General features: G+C 44.4%; 1 protein-coding gene across 2 annotated transcripts in view; it reads right to left on the bottom strand.

Moving 5' to 3' along the window:
• Positions 1-1,925: 1,925 nt before the first annotated feature.
• The window catches only part of NUP160 (nucleoporin 160), a 37,680-nt gene continuing 21,658 nt past the window's right edge, over positions 1,926-17,947 (bottom strand). For both annotated transcript variants that reach the window (XM_035126263.2, XM_035126272.2), the window contains exons 20-36: positions 17,440-17,596; positions 15,933-16,002; positions 14,965-15,063; positions 14,148-14,267; positions 13,936-14,031; positions 13,721-13,815; positions 12,976-13,072; positions 12,789-12,894; positions 12,384-12,544; positions 8,392-8,452; positions 7,460-7,570; positions 6,705-6,828; positions 5,680-5,781; positions 5,033-5,174; positions 4,119-4,244; positions 3,474-3,578; positions 1,926-2,484 (exon numbers count right to left, since the gene is read on the bottom strand). In XM_035126263.2, coding sequence (XP_034982154.2) covers positions 2,398-2,484; positions 3,474-3,578; positions 4,119-4,244; positions 5,033-5,174; positions 5,680-5,781; positions 6,705-6,828; positions 7,460-7,570; positions 8,392-8,452; positions 12,384-12,544; positions 12,789-12,894; positions 12,976-13,072; positions 13,721-13,815; positions 13,936-14,031; positions 14,148-14,267; positions 14,965-15,063; positions 15,933-16,002; positions 17,440-17,596 — 1,859 coding nt within the window. In that variant the 3' untranslated portion in view covers positions 1,926-2,397. The remainder of the gene's footprint in view (positions 2,485-3,473; positions 3,579-4,118; positions 4,245-5,032; positions 5,175-5,679; positions 5,782-6,704; positions 6,829-7,459; positions 7,571-8,391; positions 8,453-12,383; positions 12,545-12,788; positions 12,895-12,975; positions 13,073-13,720; positions 13,816-13,935; positions 14,032-14,147; positions 14,268-14,964; positions 15,064-15,932; positions 16,003-17,439; positions 17,597-17,947) is intronic.

Raw genomic sequence — 17,947 nt, 5'->3', positions numbered from 1 at the left:
CCACACCGCGATCAACTCCTGCCCGGAAACCAATGTCCCCCCCTCAGAAGGACGTGCGGATCCAGAATTGGCCTCCACAGTCACTTATGGACTCATTGTTAAAACTGTTTATGGAAGACAATGTTATTCGGCTACGAGTGATCGCCAAAGTAGCTACCGTACTTGCAAGGCAGCCCCAGATGCACCTACTCCTCATGGGTCTCACGAGGCTCCGATTACAGCCCCGGACATTGCTTAACAGTCAAAAAGAGTTAAAACTTCATTTTCAGGGTTCGTTGCATCCAAGCTTGAGCAAAATTGAGTGCACAAGAAGAGGGTATGGGCAATGGCGGTTCAAAAGAGGACAAGAATCACCCCTTAAAAATATATATACTTGAGTGTCAGCGATGGGACCTGTTGGGCTATTACCAAGGCTGTCACTTACACTGATGGGAGGTGGAACCCAACGTTTGGATGCCTACAGGTTCCTCCCCACTCTGATTTATATTCTTCCTTTTCTCCAAGTAGCATAGGGATAGAGGATGCCACCACTCTCATTTTGTCCTCTTATTGAAGTAGTGACTGCCTCGGGTCACCCAATGAGCCTCGTGGTTTTTTTCAGAGGTGAGGGTTGAACCTAGGCAACACAGCCCAACTCTCTTAAGCCTCTGCAGCACTCAGCAACATTGCCATTGTCCGTTTGCATTTGTAAAAATTAGCTACTTTTCAGGATAAAATACAATTGCATTTAGATGTTTGAGACTATGCATTGACATGTATGCATTCTTTTGCTGGGATTGCTACACAATTAACAGAACAGATAAAGGGAAAACTTTTTATTTAAGTAACAAACTTTTTAAAAAAGCGTTTGGAGAAAATGGAAGGTGATACGTGGGAGTGGCTGACTTAAATACACATCTTTTATTTCCGTGGAAATTAGCTCTGTGATAAGGATGTATGATTGTGTCAAGCCTCGCCCACTACTGCAGCATGGCATTCTATAGCAGGGTGGTTAACCTTGTGCCCTCCAGATGTTGCTGAGCTCTCATCATCTCTGTCCCTCAGGTATGCTGGCTAGGGCTGATGGGAGGTGTAGCTGAGCACAGGTAATCCACCCCTGCGCTATGACTTTGCCCCAGGGTAATGTAGCCCTTGGTCTGAAAACAGTTCTTCATGTTATACACTTTGAATTCCATTCTAGTTTTTACTGGTAAGAAACCAGCTAGAAAATGAGGCCCACATCCATGCTCAAATGCTATCTCAGTTGCCCAGGGGTCTAACTGCTTTCTTTGTTTTCTGAGCCGGACAAGCATATTGACAAGGCAGCTCCAGCAATGGTTCTCCAAAAAGTATGTGTATATGTAATTCTTAACATATTAGCACCTTGCAAAACAAGTCATAACAACTGCTTGCTGCTTTGGCGTCCATTCAGAGTCTATAAAAGCAGCAGGGCTCTGCTGGCTGTGATGCAAGATCACTTTTATTTAATAAAGCACTGGAAGTGGCTATTTTTGCATTTTTTACATCCTCCTTTGGTATCCCTCCATCAAGCAGGCACTCCTTTGGGCCTGCAGAGAAGGACAGTGGCCTCAATGTCACTTGAGAGAGCATGTTCATAACCCATACCACCAATACAATGACATCTTACCATTTGAAACTCAGATAATGCTAGCACCTAGTTTTTGTGTTGGTGATGATGGCATTTATACTCAAAGTTGCAAAAGAAATATTACACAAGTATGAAGCATTGACATTACTTCAGTAAATTTTCCACTGGAACAAAATTGTCAGTACAGTCAGGAATAGAAACGTCCAATGAGAACTAGTAAATAACTGATCATTATCTGTTCCCATTTCCTCCTTCAATGGAAATATCAGATCACACTTTCTATTTGTCTCCTATGGAAAGATGCACTGCAATATGCTATTGTGAAAAACGACACTGGATTTTTAAACAAAGTTTTCATTTTATTAAAGATAATTCAAAAAACTGTGACAATAAATACGACCACCATTAGCTCCCATATATAGTACAGTATAAGGAATAATTCAGTAGAAAGATGGTAGGAACATGCAATGTACAACCATGGTTTCATTGCTGGAAATGATTAGCACCCAGTTCGGCACAGGCTTAAAAGCTTAAATTTAACTCATCGTCCCCAACATATTTATTTTAAAAAGTCTATCATTCCCTGGTAGGGAATGTTTGGTTCATTGTGAAAAAATAGAATTTGTAATAATAGCACCACCAGCAGCGCACAGGGTTCCCTATGACTCTAGCCTATCCATGCAAAGCAAATGCTTCACACATACTTCATGCCAGTTATTTACATTAGCACAGTCTTTTTTTGTAGCTTTGTCTGAAGGGCCACCAGGCACAAGGTGATTAAGTAAAGTCACACAATCCAGGTCTATCTGCTAGTTCCGACGATACAGAAGATCCCGAGTTGCCTTATCAACCTGGTTTTGGTAGACTTCTAATTTCTCATGCACCTTCTGATATAGCTGGAAAGGAACAGAAGTACAATTGTTTCTCTGTTAATAGGTATAGCTGAGAGATTGAGGATGCAAGACATACAACTGCCCTTTATTGCCTTATACCAAATTTGCAGCCTGTACTGACTCCCAAAGCAGCTGATAACAATTTACTTTCAACAGAAAATGCTAAAGATTCCTGCAGTATTTTCTGACCCCCAGCAGTTGATTACACAGTTCAGGTTTCAACCTCTTCCCTTCAGAAAGCATTAGGGCAGCAGATGGAATTGAGGTCTAGCTCATGATAAACACATAAGCTTTATAAACTCCGATAGTCATGAAATGAGGGAAGAAAACCTGCAGCAGGTAAGTTTTATTATAGCATTTTGCGTCTTCCCAAGTGAAACTTAATTTGTGGTAAAAAAAATTGCTGGAGGATAGACATTTCTCTGTGCTGGTTCTTATACCTTTTTCAGGAGACTGAGTGCACAAACTGTTGTAATAAACAGTAACCAAAGGCATGGAGACAGATATAATTAATTTATATATGAAAACATTTTACTACATTCTGGTTCAACAAAAATCTTCATATGCCTCTTGACCTAAGGCACAATATTTGTAATCATATCCTATATATTAATATCAAACACATTCAGTATCAAGAAAGCTTGTAGTTGCCCCACTTTAACCTTATCCACCACCTTTTCTAAGAAGAGTGCATTTGCAGCTGCTTGGTAGCTAGTCAAAGCAATGACTCCAGGCCTGGTTTCTTGAGGAGTATCCACACCACTGCATTTTCATGATAGCAGAGACCATCCCTTACACCATGAAGTCACACCCTGGACCTAATCTGTCAGCCCAACCCCCCTAGGTTATATTTAATAAGCCAAGGATCAAAAGGCATATGGTCAAGCACAGAGCTGAAAGCACCTTGTGCACATCACCAGGTTACATACATTCAAAGTGATACAGTAAGATCCATAGCATGTTGATTTCTATTTTCCATCAGATATACTTACCACTGTGTTATGGCGATTGGTTGCATTTTCTTTTAGCACTTGAAGAAGCTGGTCAATTGCAGAATATGGAAGCCAAACTATTGGAGTTGTAGCTGATAATGGGAACTAAAAAGAAAATGAAATACAGCTGAATGTGACATTATCTAAATGAGAAACATCCCAAGTGCAAAACATGTAAAACCATTGTACATGGCAGTGGTGGGGGAGCTGGATACAGCATATAGTGATACTCCAGTCTGGAGTAACTAGGGCATGAGTCACTTTGGCCAGGTCTCTAGGCTGCCACATGGTCATCCAGGAGTACTCCTTGTCTGTGAACCTGTTTTTTTTCTTAGTTTTTCCATAATTCTTCAAGCTAGCTGCATTCCATCAACTTTCCTCATTTGTAAAAATATATACAGTAATACCTCGGGTTACGAACGCGATCCGTTCCGGATCGCAGTTCGTAACCCGAATAGTTCGCAAACCGAACGCGATGGGCGCCGCCATTTTGCGCATGCGCAAATCGCACGATCGCGCGGCTTATGCGCGCGGTGAAAACACTTCCGGGTTTGCGCAGTTCGTAACCCGAACTGTTCGCAAACCGAGGTGGTCGTAACCCGAGGTACGACTGTATAGTGGAATGAACTGAACAACCAATTGTACCTCAATGCCAAAGTAATGAGGTCCTTTCCCAAGTAAGGCATCCACATATTCCAGCACCAAATCCACAGCTTCTTCCAAGAGGTCATAGTTCAAATAGAGGCGGAGAAGTTCAGCAGCATCTACCATCTGTAGAGAAACAAATGAAACTGAGCAGACACTTACTGGAAAGTCTTTTTATATTTAAGAAGCTTAGTAGATGACAGGTAGCCCTCATTACTGGTGAGATTTATAGGAACCCAACACAAGACACACATAGCATACTGAAACATAACCCATTGCAGAGACTCTTGTAAAATTCTGGACTGATTTGTTTATTTCTTGCACTCAAAGCCAAGGCTAGCTTGCTTCCCTATCTTTTAGATCCCTGCGTTGCTTCCGATTTCTACTCCCTTAAACATTTGCAAATTATTTCCTTTATTTAAACAAAGGCTTAAAATGAAGAATCCAAATTGTTTACTCAGGTTGAAATGACTGGGCACCAAGGTAGATGTCCTACACCAGACAGATGGAGTGTGTTGCTGTTGGTTCTCTCAGAGGCTTTTGTTATCTGAAATGTTGGGCTGATATTTATTTTATTACACAAATTCATAAACCACTTCACAGCCTGTGGGCATCAAAGCAGTGTACAATAAAGTAAAATGCTATAAAATAAAAATAAGGTAAAATGCAAAAGTCACAAATTGTAACATCAAAGTTCCCGTTTCATTTACATTAAGAACATGCAATTTACTCACCACAGTGCAGATTTTAGCGCCTGAATTACTATTATTTGACAATTACTCAAGCTACAAACAAGTGTCACTGAAACTTATTTATCTCACTTTTTAAGCAGTCATCTAGGAAGTAATGAGCCAGCATTGTACATTTATCCTCCACTGAACACCAGCTTAATTTTGCACAGATCAGGTATTTACTTTGTAACTGTTGATAAGCCAGTTAGGCAAGGGCACTCCATGAGACAGCAACTTGTTGATTACACAGCGATGGTATGGACAGTTCTGAGACTTATATCTGTCCAGGTAGGAGGACAAAAGACGCCATGCTTCATCTGTTGCACTGCAACACAATTGGAATACCATTAACTACGTTACACAGATGGGTAGATACATGCATGTTTCTGGCTGCTCGTGAAATTCTCCATTCCTGAATCTATTGATGGTTCACAGGGGAGTCTATACATCCCCTCTTTCCACAATCTTGCTCAACTTTTTATATGTGAACTTGTGTTTTCTTCTGTTCTTAATTCAGTTAAGCCAAAGTTTCTGGACCCCTAGAAAGTGTTGCCATGTGGTTTTATCTGAAGTACAAGAGCCACTACAGGTTGTCCTTAACATCTGCACTTAAACCATCCGTCAAAATATACAAAGCAAAAAAGAAAGCATGAACGAACACTTTACTACTGCTGCTTCAAGATGGTTTGTTGAAGACTAAATGAAGCAGGACAACCACAACCCTGAAGTGCAATTTCTGGTATTTTATTAGCAAGAAATATTTATTTCCATGCAGATTTCTTGGACCACAAAGTACTTGCTTTCTTTTCCTGCAAAATATATCACAGTACCTGGTCTCCTTGGTTGTGATGACTGATGACAACTGATTTGCAGCTAGCCAATCCCATGCTTCTGTTAATGCTGTTTCCCCTCCAAACTGGAGTTTAATGCATCTGGAATACAAATAACCAGGCACACTTCAGATACTGTATGTACAATAGTAATTCTAATCCATTTTTTATTTTAAAAAACCTGATTGAATTCTTCCCACCCATCCCTGCTTTGTTCTAACAACTTTATTCTCTGGATTCTCTGGATGAGAAACAATCAAGTTCACCTGAGCAGGAAACTGAACCCTGGTCTTACTTTTCCAAACATTCCATCTTACAATTGCTCTGTGCTTCAGTTACAGATGCTGAAGTTAATGGCTGTGCTCTAGAACCCTACATATGCACCTGCCTGTGCTTGATAAGGAGATCAGTGAGCTTACTGAATGCTTCTACTATTCATGGAACATCTTTGCTTATTCAGGACTGTATCAGTGACTGTCACCCATCTTTAAAACATCCTGCCACAACTTTAGCCGCCAGCACAAGTGTCACTGGTTTAGTTGCTACCAAGATAGTTGGAATCAAACTGATACTTATGAAAATGATAACATCAACACAACAGGAAATGATTGAGAGGTTGTACAAACCAACCACAGAAGCTCAAGTGAAAGTGAAAATGTGTACTGGTGATAAAATAATACTGATGTACTTTGTCACATCTTGTTGTTACTGGACAAGTTTCAGGCCTTGATTACCCAGCAGTGTTTTCCAAGGATATCTGAGACCTTCAAGCAAGAGTTGGCAAAGGCAAAATGTGAGGTTATGAGCAAGGATACACCAAATGCTCTAGCCTCAATGCTGTCATAATCACTCCCACTTCATATTACATTCTCATATTACTCAGGCTTTGACATAGTTTTAAAGCAAGAGTGTATTCTTTCACTTAAAAAGTACGTACTTTCAAATCTGAATATACTTTTTCCAAAAGATCAATAAATATTTCACTACTCACATTATGTACTTAAGTCCAATAATATGTTACATACTTGAAAGTAAGACCCTCAAACACAGGTGTTAAGGGAAAGTTGTAGGTCTGGCAGAGAGAAATGGCAGTGTCAAAGAGACCAGCCTGCACCAACAGGGTTACCAGCTCCTTGGGGGATGAGTTTCCTGGGTAGATAACATAATAGAATAACATCATCTCAGCTGCACATATTCATGTTTCCTAATTAATAAATATGACATACAATTATACACTTATGTATATAAGTTGGCGATATTCAAATAACTTTTTGTACAAGCACAAGGATTAGCATGCACACAAAGGGATTTCCCCTTCTCCTCCCCCACATGTGTGCTGCCACCCCCAAATCCGCTCTGGAGTGCTGAGTGAACCCACAGAAAAGATTAAGGGGCACTTATGGAACTTTAACATTAGCACTCTGTTTAATACAACTCTCTCTATCTGCCACGATTGTATACAGAATAATTGCAGCATTCAGTTCTTATAGATGCAAAGCCACACACCCTGTCTCTCACAATTGAGTAGACCATGCCTGCTGTGGATAGGGGATCACAGAACACTAGCAGAATCTCCTCTTGCTGCACATGTAGCAGCAGCATAATAACAGTAGTGAGTGTGTGACAAATTAAGATTGGATTCCACATCCCACAAACAGCAACAGAGGAGGATGTGGAAATACATTTCTTGTGGGTTACTGATCTCCCACACACAGATTAAATTACTCACCCTCTGTACAGTTATTAAGCCAAGTAGTATGAACGTAAATCCTGAGCTTACCTGTAATAGCTGTTGTTGTTGAATCATGTTGTGCTAAAGTTAGCCGTATGCGAGCCAGCACACATTCTTTTTCCAAATCCTGCAGCTCCAAGATTTCAATCCGACTTCCCGCTGTACCAAAACAATCATTTATTTACAATGTGGCAACTTCAAGAGTTTACTATTTAGAATTTAAAGTAAAACCAGACAACATAAAGGCAAAATTCTGCTCTCAAGTGATGAACAGCTACTATACTAGCTTTCTTTTAGTCAACCCCAACATTTTACACATAAAAGATTTCCCACTAATCATCAACTTTATAAGGAGGCAGCTGATTAGCTGAATGTATTAAAGTCATCTGCAAATTAATATTTATATTTATCCTGATTTCCTATTTGAACAAGGACATCAGAATTTCCTTTGGTATTATCATGAATAGGATTGTTGGACCCTTACCATGAATGTTCTTTCTAACTAGGGCAAGACATCAAATATGCTGGATTATATCCACTTCAGCACTAATGAAAATACAGGAGTCTTCTTAACTTGGCAATCCTGTGCCCTTTTGGCCCTTCAGAATAGTGGTTGTATTTTCACAGCTCATACCTGCTCTGCCCCCAACAACAGCTCAGAGAACACTGTCTACTGCACAATTATTGCGATCAATTCAAAATACTGAGCTATGTGGGTAAGAAACCAGTGCACCAGACTCTCGCATCTCAAGGAGACATCCCAGATAACTAGCGTAACACAGATAAAAATATGTAGATAAGATATTGGAGGACAGGAAGGAACAAGACTAAAGGCAAACACCCTGCAAACATGAATCAAAACTACCGAAACATAAACTGGAAAGCAAGCAAGTCAGAAAAATTAAGCTGGTTGATCGGAATTTAAGAGTAGAAATTTGGAATTGTCTGCATTTGAGAAAATAAAACAGCAGAAGACTCACTTGGGGCAGCAGCACACTCTCCATCATGACTTCTCTTGGGGGATGCTCCTGGACGTTCATACTAGTGAGAGATATGATAAGCACTCTAAACAATTGGATATACAAATCTTCAGTCTCTACAACATCTTCACTAGTGTTTAAGCACCACCAGGATTCCGTCTATTTCCCCCAAGATTTCAGTGCAGAAACATGCAAAGTGACACCCTCAGTTTGACTTGCAAGAAAATGGCAAATTCTGTAGCTGGAATAAATTAAGCAAAGGAAGCAAACTTGCATATCTGCTTATTCTGCATATTTTTATTCATTGAACATTACTATGGGCAGAATTAAACTAAATACCGTGTTTCTCATATTATAAGACATGTCTTATATTAATTTTTTCCTCAAAAAAACACGACATGGCTTATTTTCGAGGGATGTCTTATTTTTTAATAAAGTGCACGCGGGCGCTGTTTGCCGGGCTTGTCAAGCCCAGCAAACAGCGCCCGCCGATCTTTGGTGACAGGCGGGGGTGGGGGGAGAGCGGAGCACAATCTCCGCTTCCCCCCCACCCCCGCCTGTCACACAGGACAGGTCCGAAGATCGGCGGGCGCTGTTTGCCGGGCTTGTCAAGCCCAGCAAGGAGCGCCCGCCGATCGTTGGTGACAGGCGGGGGTGGGGGGAGAGCGGAGAACGATCTCCGCTTCCCCCCCCCCGCCTGTCACACAGGACAGGTCCGAAGATCGGCGGGCGCTGTTTGCCGGGCTTGTCAAGCCCAGCAAGGAGCGCCCGCCGATCTTTGGTGACAGGCGGGGGTGGGGGGAGAGCGGAGCACGATCTCCGCTTCCCCCCCACCCCCGCCTGTCACACAGCACAGGGCCGAAGATCGGCGGGCGCTGTTTGCCGGGCTTGTCAAGCCCAGCAAGGAGCGCCCGCCGATCTTTGGTGACAGGCGGGGGTGGGGGGAGAGCGGAGAACGATCTCCGCTTCCCCCCCATCCCCGCCTGTCACACAGGACAGGTCCGAAGATCGGCGGGCGCTGTTTGCCGGGCTTGTCAAGCCCAGCAAACAGCGCCCGCCGATCTTCGGTGACAGGCAGGGGTGGGGGGAGAGTGGAGCACGATCTCCGCTTCCCCCCCACCCCCGCCCGTCATACAGCACAGGGCCGAAGATCGGCGGGCGCTGTTTGCCGGGCTTGTCAAGCCCAGCAAGGAGCGCCCGCCGATCTTTGGTGACAGGCGGGGGTGGGGGGAGAGCGGAGAACGATCTCCGCTTCCCCCCCACCCCCGCCTGTCACACAGGACAGGTCCAAAGATCGGCGGGCGCTGTTTGCCGGGCTTGTCAAGCCCAGCAAACAGCGCCCGCCGATCTTCGGTGACAGGCGGGGGTGGGGGGAGAGCGGAGCACGATCTCCGCTTCCCCCCCACCCCCGCCTGTCACACAGCACAGGGCCGAAGATCGGCGGGCGCTGTTTGCCGGGCTTGTCAAGCCCAGCAAGGAGCGCCCGCCGATCTTTGGTGACAGGCGGGGGTGGGGGGAGAGCGGAGAACGATCTCCGCTTCCCCCCCATCCCCGCCTGTCACACAGGACAGGTCCGAAGATCGGCGGGCGCTGTTTGCCGGGCTTGTCAAGCCCAGCAAACAGCGCCCGCCGATCTTCGGTGACAGGCAGGGGTGGGGGGAGAGTGGAGCACGATCTCCGCTTCCCCCCCACCCCCGCCCGTCATACAGCACAGGGCCGAAGATCGGCGGGCGCTGTTTGCCGGGCTTGTCAAGCCCAGCAAGGAGCGCCCGCCGATCTTTGGTGACAGGCGGGGGTGGGGGGAGAGCGGAGAACGATCTCCGCTTCCCCCCCACCCCCGCCTGTCACACAGGACAGGTCCAAAGATCGGCGGGCGCTGTTTGCCGGGCTTGTCAAGCCCAGCAAACAGCGCCCGCCGATCTTCGGTGACAGGCGGGGGTGGGGGGAGAGCGGAGAACGATCTCCGCTTCCCCCCCACCCCCGCCTGTCACACAGCACAGGGCCGAAGATCGGCGGGCGCTGTTTGCCGGGCTTGTCAAGCCCAGCAAGGAGCGCCCGCCGATCTTTGGTGACAGGCGGGGGTGGGGGGAGAGCGGAGAACGATCTCCGCTTCCCCCCACCCCTGCCTGTCACACAGCACAGGTCCGAAGATCGGCGGGCGCTGTTTCCCGGGCTTGTCAAGCCCAGCAAGGAGCGCCCGCCGATCTTCGGCTCTGTCCCCCGATGCGCTACGGCTCGGGGAAGCAGGCAGGGAGCTCCTGCTGGGTCCCGCGCCTTCGCCTCTCGCTCGGTCGGGGCTTTGCGATAGTGCTTATTTTCGGGGTATGTCTTATTTTTCACCAACCCTTAGAAATCCTGTCATGGCTTATTTTTTTGGGATGCCTTAAAATATGAGAAACACGGTAGTTGTGCTAGTGCAAAGATTAGTGCTAGTGCAATGTGATTCCCCTCTCTCCCTGTCCCCAAATCTGCTCTAGGAGGTTTGGGGAAACCTCAGAACAGACCTAGGGGTCATGTGGGGGGGGGCCGACGGGGGGATCAAGTTCAGTTGCACAAGGAGAAATCCTTGAGCTGATGGAACATTTTGCTGCATGCTACATTGAATATAACACCATGAATATTTATAATAGCTGTGTAACCATTTGCCTGCATCCAGGCATCACTTCTGGTTTTCGATCGTTCGGGAGTTGAAACGTTCGAGTTTACAGGCGTTCGGCTTCCAAGGTTCCACTGTACTAGACACGCTACATTATTTGTTACTGGGATGTCAGCAAAAGAATTAGCAGTGGACATACTGGCTGTGTTTGCACATTATGTTAAACCAATTTATGTTTAATAACTGTTTAATGTGAACAAGCTGCATTGTAGTGAACACTGCTTTAAAATTGCCACCGCTCCTCCCCCACCATACTGGGTGAGAGCAACAAACCACAAACATTGGCTTTTCATCTCACCTGAAGCTGGGCATATCGTTTGTTTCCACCAAATAAACCATGAGCAGTAAACAAAGAATTTTTATTTATTTATTGCTACTGCTTGTGGTTTGTTTAGAGCAGCCTTTCTCAATTGTGGGTCCACAACTCACATCCCTAGCTAGCAAGTCAGAGATGATAGATAGGAGTTGTAGTTCAACATCATTTGGGGAACCCAAGGCTGAGAAAGGCTGGTTTGGGGAGAATCACATCAGGGGGCTGGGTTTGAATGACATGACAAGTCAAAGTTTTCACTTTGCTGCTCCCAGGGCAGAATGACTAGGAGTGTGGGAGAAGCAAAGCAGGGATATCTGAGTACTTCTGTATGAGGACACTGCAAATCTGTGTCAAACTAGAGTTAAAAATGATTTAATGTGATCTGTGAACCAGGCAGTGTGACAGATGTTGCTGCTATCTTAAACAGACTTGCAAACAGCAGCCAAGGTCTTCATGAAATCCAGAATGTGGTAGCTAGACTGGTCACTGGGAGTGGCCGCCGGAACCACATAACACCGGTCCTGAGAGATCTACATTGGCTCCCAGTACGTTTCCGAGCACAATTCAAAGTGTTGGTGTTGACCTTTAAAGCCCTAAACGTCCTCGGTCCTGTATACCTGAAGGAGCGTCTCCACCCCCATCATTCAGCCCGCACACTGAGATCCAGCGCCGAGGGCCTTCTGGCGGTTCCCTCATTGTGAGAAATGAGGTTACAGGGAACCAGACAGAGGGCCTTCTCGGTAGTGGCACCCGCCCTGAGGAACGCCCTTCCAACAGATGTCAAGGAAATAAGCAGCTATCCTATTTTTAAAAGACATCTGAAGGCAGCCCTGTTTAGGGAAGTTTTTAATATTTAATGCTATATTGTTTTAATATTCGATTGGAAGCCACCCAGTGTGGCTGGGGAGACTCAGGCAGATGGGCGGAGTACAAATAATAAATTGTTATATTATTATTATTATGAAAGAGGGACTGCTAAAAATCAAAGTGAGATCAAATCTTGAAAAAGGGGGTGTTTCATACCACTGCACCAGAAGCTGGCTGAACTATCCATGCATATTCAGGGCGAATGAGCCGCAAACAATTAAGAGCTGCAAGATAACAGTTTGCTTGCTTCTGCAGTCCAGAGCGGGTACGGACTTCTCTGCCAAGGCGCATTCCATATTCAAACATCACTGTTCCCGCTGAGGAAAGAAATAAGACAATACAACAGTCACCTCTTCCCCAACTGAAATATAACAGCTTCAGGTCAGAACAGGCTTACAGTAGGAACTGCACGTGGGCGTGAGAGTTCTTCTTGGTACTGCACTCTTTCACCACATGCACAGACTGCTCATTAATGGGGAAAAAATCATCATCTGATTAATGCCACACGAATTGATATTTGAACAGGTGGGGCAATTTTCTCTTTTATATAATCTGTCATACCTTTCCGGTAATTATGGCGATATACATGGAAAGCATATAGCAGCTCATAGTAATTGTGTGTCATCAGATCTACTGCCCGAGCACGATATTCAATTATTCCCACAACCTATAATACAAATAACAGTTAGACATAGCTGAAGATTTCCTTATACCACTACCATACTGCTAACAAAAGCAGACCTTTTACCTCATTGTGGAGATTCACATAGGGGAACTCCACAAGATCCTGGAGCTGGGAGCGTTCACAGAGAACTACCACCAACTGCCGTAAACAATCCAGCTGCCTAGAAGGGAGAAAGAAAGAGGTAACTCTTTACTATCATGCACTGTGAATTCCGTGGACTGGATTTTCACATTTTAAAGCAGTGTACACATTTCAACAGTATATAAATGTCTTAAATTAGAAAAAAGACAGCTCTTCTTCCAGGTCATGTAGCCAGCATGACAGAGCCGCTTCTGGTGAACCAGAGCAGCACATGGAAACGCCGTTTACCTTCCCGCCGGAGCGGTACCTATTTATCTACTTGCACTTTGACGTGCTTTCGAACTGCTAGGTGGGCAGGAGCTGGGACCGAGCAACGGGAGCTCACCCCGTCGCGGGGATTCAAACCACCGACCTTCTGATCAACAAGTCCTAGGCTCTGTGGTTTAACTCACAGAGTTTTTTAAAGAGAAAAAAAAAAACCCAACCAGCACTAGATTAATAAAAATAATGTACCATATATTCCGGCGTATAAGACGACTAGGCGTATAAGACGACCCTCCAACTTTTCCAGTCAAAATATAGAGTTTGGGATATACTCGCCATATAAGAAATACGACCCGGCGTATAAGACAACCCCCGACTTTTGAGAAGATTTTCCTGGGTTAAAAAGTAGTCTGATACGCAGGAATATACAGTATATTAATGCCTAAAATACATGAAGTATTACCTGCTAGAATCTGGGTTATGGGTCATGGCTTCATATGCTTGACTGTTATGTCCTAAATCCAAGTGGTGTTTGAAAATGCATGTCCTCAGGGTAGCCTGCAATACAAATATGGTAGTTAAGCCATCTATAACCAGCTGGAAAATTAGTGTGGTGGCACAAACAAATGCTAGAGGAGAAGGGCACCCATCCCATAACAGGAAAACTTAATTCCTTACTTGGCTTCTCCAATCATCAGCTGCTTCTGTGATTGCTAAGGTAGCCAACTGAATGATCAGTTCAGGTAGACCCATGGTATCCAGAAGACGCAGAACCTAGGGAGGGGAATATACAGCCAAGAATGTTTTACTTGAACTAAATGTGAAAATGTTAAGTACATGTTATGCCACACCTTCTACAAGAAACGCTAAAAGCTTGGAAACAAAAATACCTTGTCATAGTACTGTAGCCGTGGGGTTGAAGCCATTTCAACATCCTCTGATCTAATTAGTCTATCCAAAAACTCCTCTTTTCCAACTTCTGAGGCTGCTTCACAGAAACAGTCCAGAGCCTGAAAGAAAAAAAAGCACTTAAACCAAGGCTTGGGACGAAGTTAGTCCGAAGCACAGAATAAACTGGGATAACTTCCATATTGTTTTGCTACAGTTATCAATTCTATACTGTATGTCAGGTTGCCAAACTTTTTAGGCCAGTGGTCACCATAGCTGCCATTTTTCCCTTTTCTCACGAGGAAGCCTATTCAGCATAAGGGAATTTCCCTTAAAAAAAGTGTTAGCTATGGTGGTCACATCTGGAATTCTAAGGAACTGTCAATAGCACCTGTCACAAAATGGCACGCAGGTGCATGCTATGGTTATCAAGTCATTACACATTATAACTCAACATGGATACCACTAAAAACTATTACTAGGAACGGTCCATGCAAGCACACACACCCCGCCAGAAGCTGCCACTGAAGGCCGGAAATTAACAGCAGAGCATCTGACTCTAGGGAAGCAGTAGACAGATTCATCTGAACAATGCCTAGATTGGTAACACTATTAACACACTTGATGCTTATTTTATATTTTGCTCCTTTTTTAGAACAAAGCTGTCAAATCTACACCACTCTGCAGACATCAAGCTCCTCAAAAGTAACTGAGAATCTCTCACTCCTAGCTATGACCACTGTCTAACTAACTTCTCTCCTCTTGTTTCTCAACTCAAACAATAAAATGTTTATGTGTTTTAGAGAAATAAGAATTTACCTTGTGTCCTTCTCCCATAACAAGGTAGCAGCGTCCCATCATAAAACAGCATGACCCCATATTCACATGGCACCAAGGTCCCAGAAAACGAATATATTCCTAATATACAAACATCCACTAATCAGACAAATTAATGTTATGTCTTACTTCCCACTATACTCAGACAGACACTGTTTAATGCACACCAATTAAAAAAGATGAACAGGCACGCAGCTAGGCTGGATTCTGATCTAGACTTCTAGGCTTGAAGCCTCTGTTCCTGTGAGATTAACTCTCTTCAAAGGATACTCCCAGTGGTATAGTGGGGAGAGAAGAGAGGCATTTTCAAACACCCCTGCCCCGCCAAAAAACCCTCTGCTCCATACCTTTGGGGGACCCTATAGAAAAACATGGGAGGTTGTGCTGTAACTGCAGGTGAGGGGGGTGAGTAAAAATGGCCTCTCCAATTCAGCCAGTGGGAACCTCTACTGGATTGAGAATCCCTTCCATAATATCCAGTTTTGATCCTTTTGCCTGATTTATATGGAACTTTGTTCTTACCACAAAATCTGGGCTACCTTTGAGTGAAGATTTTACTTTTTTTTTTATAGAGCAGCATGCTCACAGCATCCTTACCCGCAACTAATCCATTGCTTTGAACCAGTGCTAGTTTTCTTTTTCCAATTATTTTTTATAAATTTTCAAAATTATTATAAATATTGCCAATTTAATTTAATACAATGTTCCAAAACCGGCTTCCTACTCTCCTTATAAGACATGCCCAAGATGAACCAGTTACTGCTCATATTCTCAGTTAATCTCTAGATAACATCCCACCGTATGTACCAAATATTCATCAGCTGCCCCTTTACATCCCTGCGTACAAAACCAGGGCTAGCTTTCAACCAGGCTCCCACCTGATCTACTTAACTATTTTCCTTCTATCCTTTAAATATTAATGTAAAGAATTTCACAAATAAGGATCTTACCTGCAATTGAGCATACTGACAAGCCCCCATCAAACATTCTGGAAAGAGGAAGTTAGGATTGCTTGGCCACCTGAAGACTGTATAAGGAATATAGGTTCTTGAATGGATGACAAGACCATGGCTTAATTTTATGAACTTCTATCATATCACGTCTTCCTCGCCTTCTCTCTTCTAACTAAAGTCCCAAACACCACAATCTTTCTTCCTAGGGGAGTCACTCCACCCCCCTTGATCATTTTGGTTGTCCCTTGACTGTGCTGCAGTCTTTTGGATGAATCAACACCGCAAACAGCAGCTCCTCACATGTACAATCATAGGGATGCATGGGAACAGGAGCTGGTTGGAGAGCGAGGCTGTAGCATGCAGAGTTGGAGGGCAGGAACAGAAAGGGAGAAGATGAAATAGACAAGAGATGGGCAGTGCGGCAGGCTTAGTGTGAGGGAAGGAAGAGGAAGAACAGGAAGACAGGAGGCAAAAGGCAGACAGAGGGAGAAGTGCTTGGGGCTTCTCTTGTGCCTTCTGGTCCCTCCACTTCTCTCTCACACAGTCTCATACCTCAGTCCTCTTTCCTTGCTGCCCACCCTCTGAAAGGAAAGGGAGGGAGGGGGGATTAGCAAGTAAGATGAGACCTTTTTTTTAAAAAAAACAACCCAATAAACTGGAAAGAAAGGAATGGGGAAAAAGAGGGAAACTCACATAGGAGTGAAAAGTGAATGTAAAAAGAGCAAGGAGGAGCCTCTAGATCAGGGGTTGTCAACCTGGTCCCTACCACCCACTAGTGCGCATTTCAGGATTCTAGGTGGGAGGTAGGGGGTTGTACGGCACAAGCTGAATCCTTCCATCGAGCGCTGGTGGGCGGTAAGGAAATTTTACCATCAAGAAAGATGCATTAGTGGATGGTAGGTATAAAAAGGTTGACTACTCCTGCTCTAGATCATAAAATTGTGCCTAAAGTGAGGAAGCCAAGTCATGCCTCTGGAGCTATGGGCAGGATTTGGCTATCCAGCCCCATGAGTGGATGCCCTGCACAAAGACTTCACGCCTTGCCAACGGGGCTCCCCCCACAGGCACCCTCACAATTGGTTGGGGGGGGCGGGTCCTAGAGAACCCCCAGAAGAGCATGCAGGGAGGGAGGATACATCTGGCAAGCTGGAATGCTTGCGCAGGAAGAACTGAACGAGCACAATGATGAATTCTACCCAACGTCTGTACTTTACTTGAATAAAACTGAACTGTAACGCCCTGCAATAGAGGAATCACTGGAGCAAAGAATTTCAGAAATTTGCAAAGGAGAAGATTAGTATAAAATGTCAGTAATTGTCAGCTGGTTATGCCAAACTGTGCCACTGTCTGCTGATTCCGCCCCTATACTGCAACATTGTGTTTGGGGGCCCCCAGTTAATTTTTATCCCAGGGGTAGAAAGTTTAAGAATCCCCACACCAGAGGAACAGAAGAAAGCATAGCTTCTGTCCACCGTTTCAAGCAGAAGCTGCAACTGAAGGATACAAGAACTGCAGGAGATAACTGGAAATTGCAGAAAACATTTGAGGCCAACTCAAACTTGATTCATCCAAGGCTGTGTTAGGTGGAAACAGTTGAGATATTATGTGTTTTCGGGCTACTTCCTGAAAGAACAGCTCCACGATAGTTTGAGGGCTGGACACTAAAACAGATTAAAAGATGTTGTATGCATCAATATCTCCAAACAATGAGAAAATGCCATAAACATGTTTCTTACATGGCGTTTCAATTAATGGTTTCCCTAATACTAACTTCTATCCCTAATACTAACTTCTATCTTCCACTTCTAATAAATCCAAGTGGGGTGTAGGGAAGAAAGGCTGTAAGAGTGAGATGAGTGCCGCAACCCCAGAGTCGTCTGCGACTGGACCTAACGGTCAGGGGTACCTTTACCTTTATGGGCTGTGGGTGGCGCTGTGGTATATACCACTGAGCCTAGGGCTTGCTGATCAGAAGGTCAGCAGTTCGAATCCCCACGACAGGGTGAGCTCCC

Source organism: Zootoca vivipara, chromosome 1 (assembly GCF_963506605.1).
Source record: "Zootoca vivipara chromosome 1, rZooViv1.1, whole genome shotgun sequence".
Lineage (NCBI taxonomy): Eukaryota > Metazoa > Chordata > Lepidosauria > Squamata > Lacertidae > Zootoca > Zootoca vivipara.
This window is presented reverse-complemented; position numbering and strand designations above follow the sequence as displayed.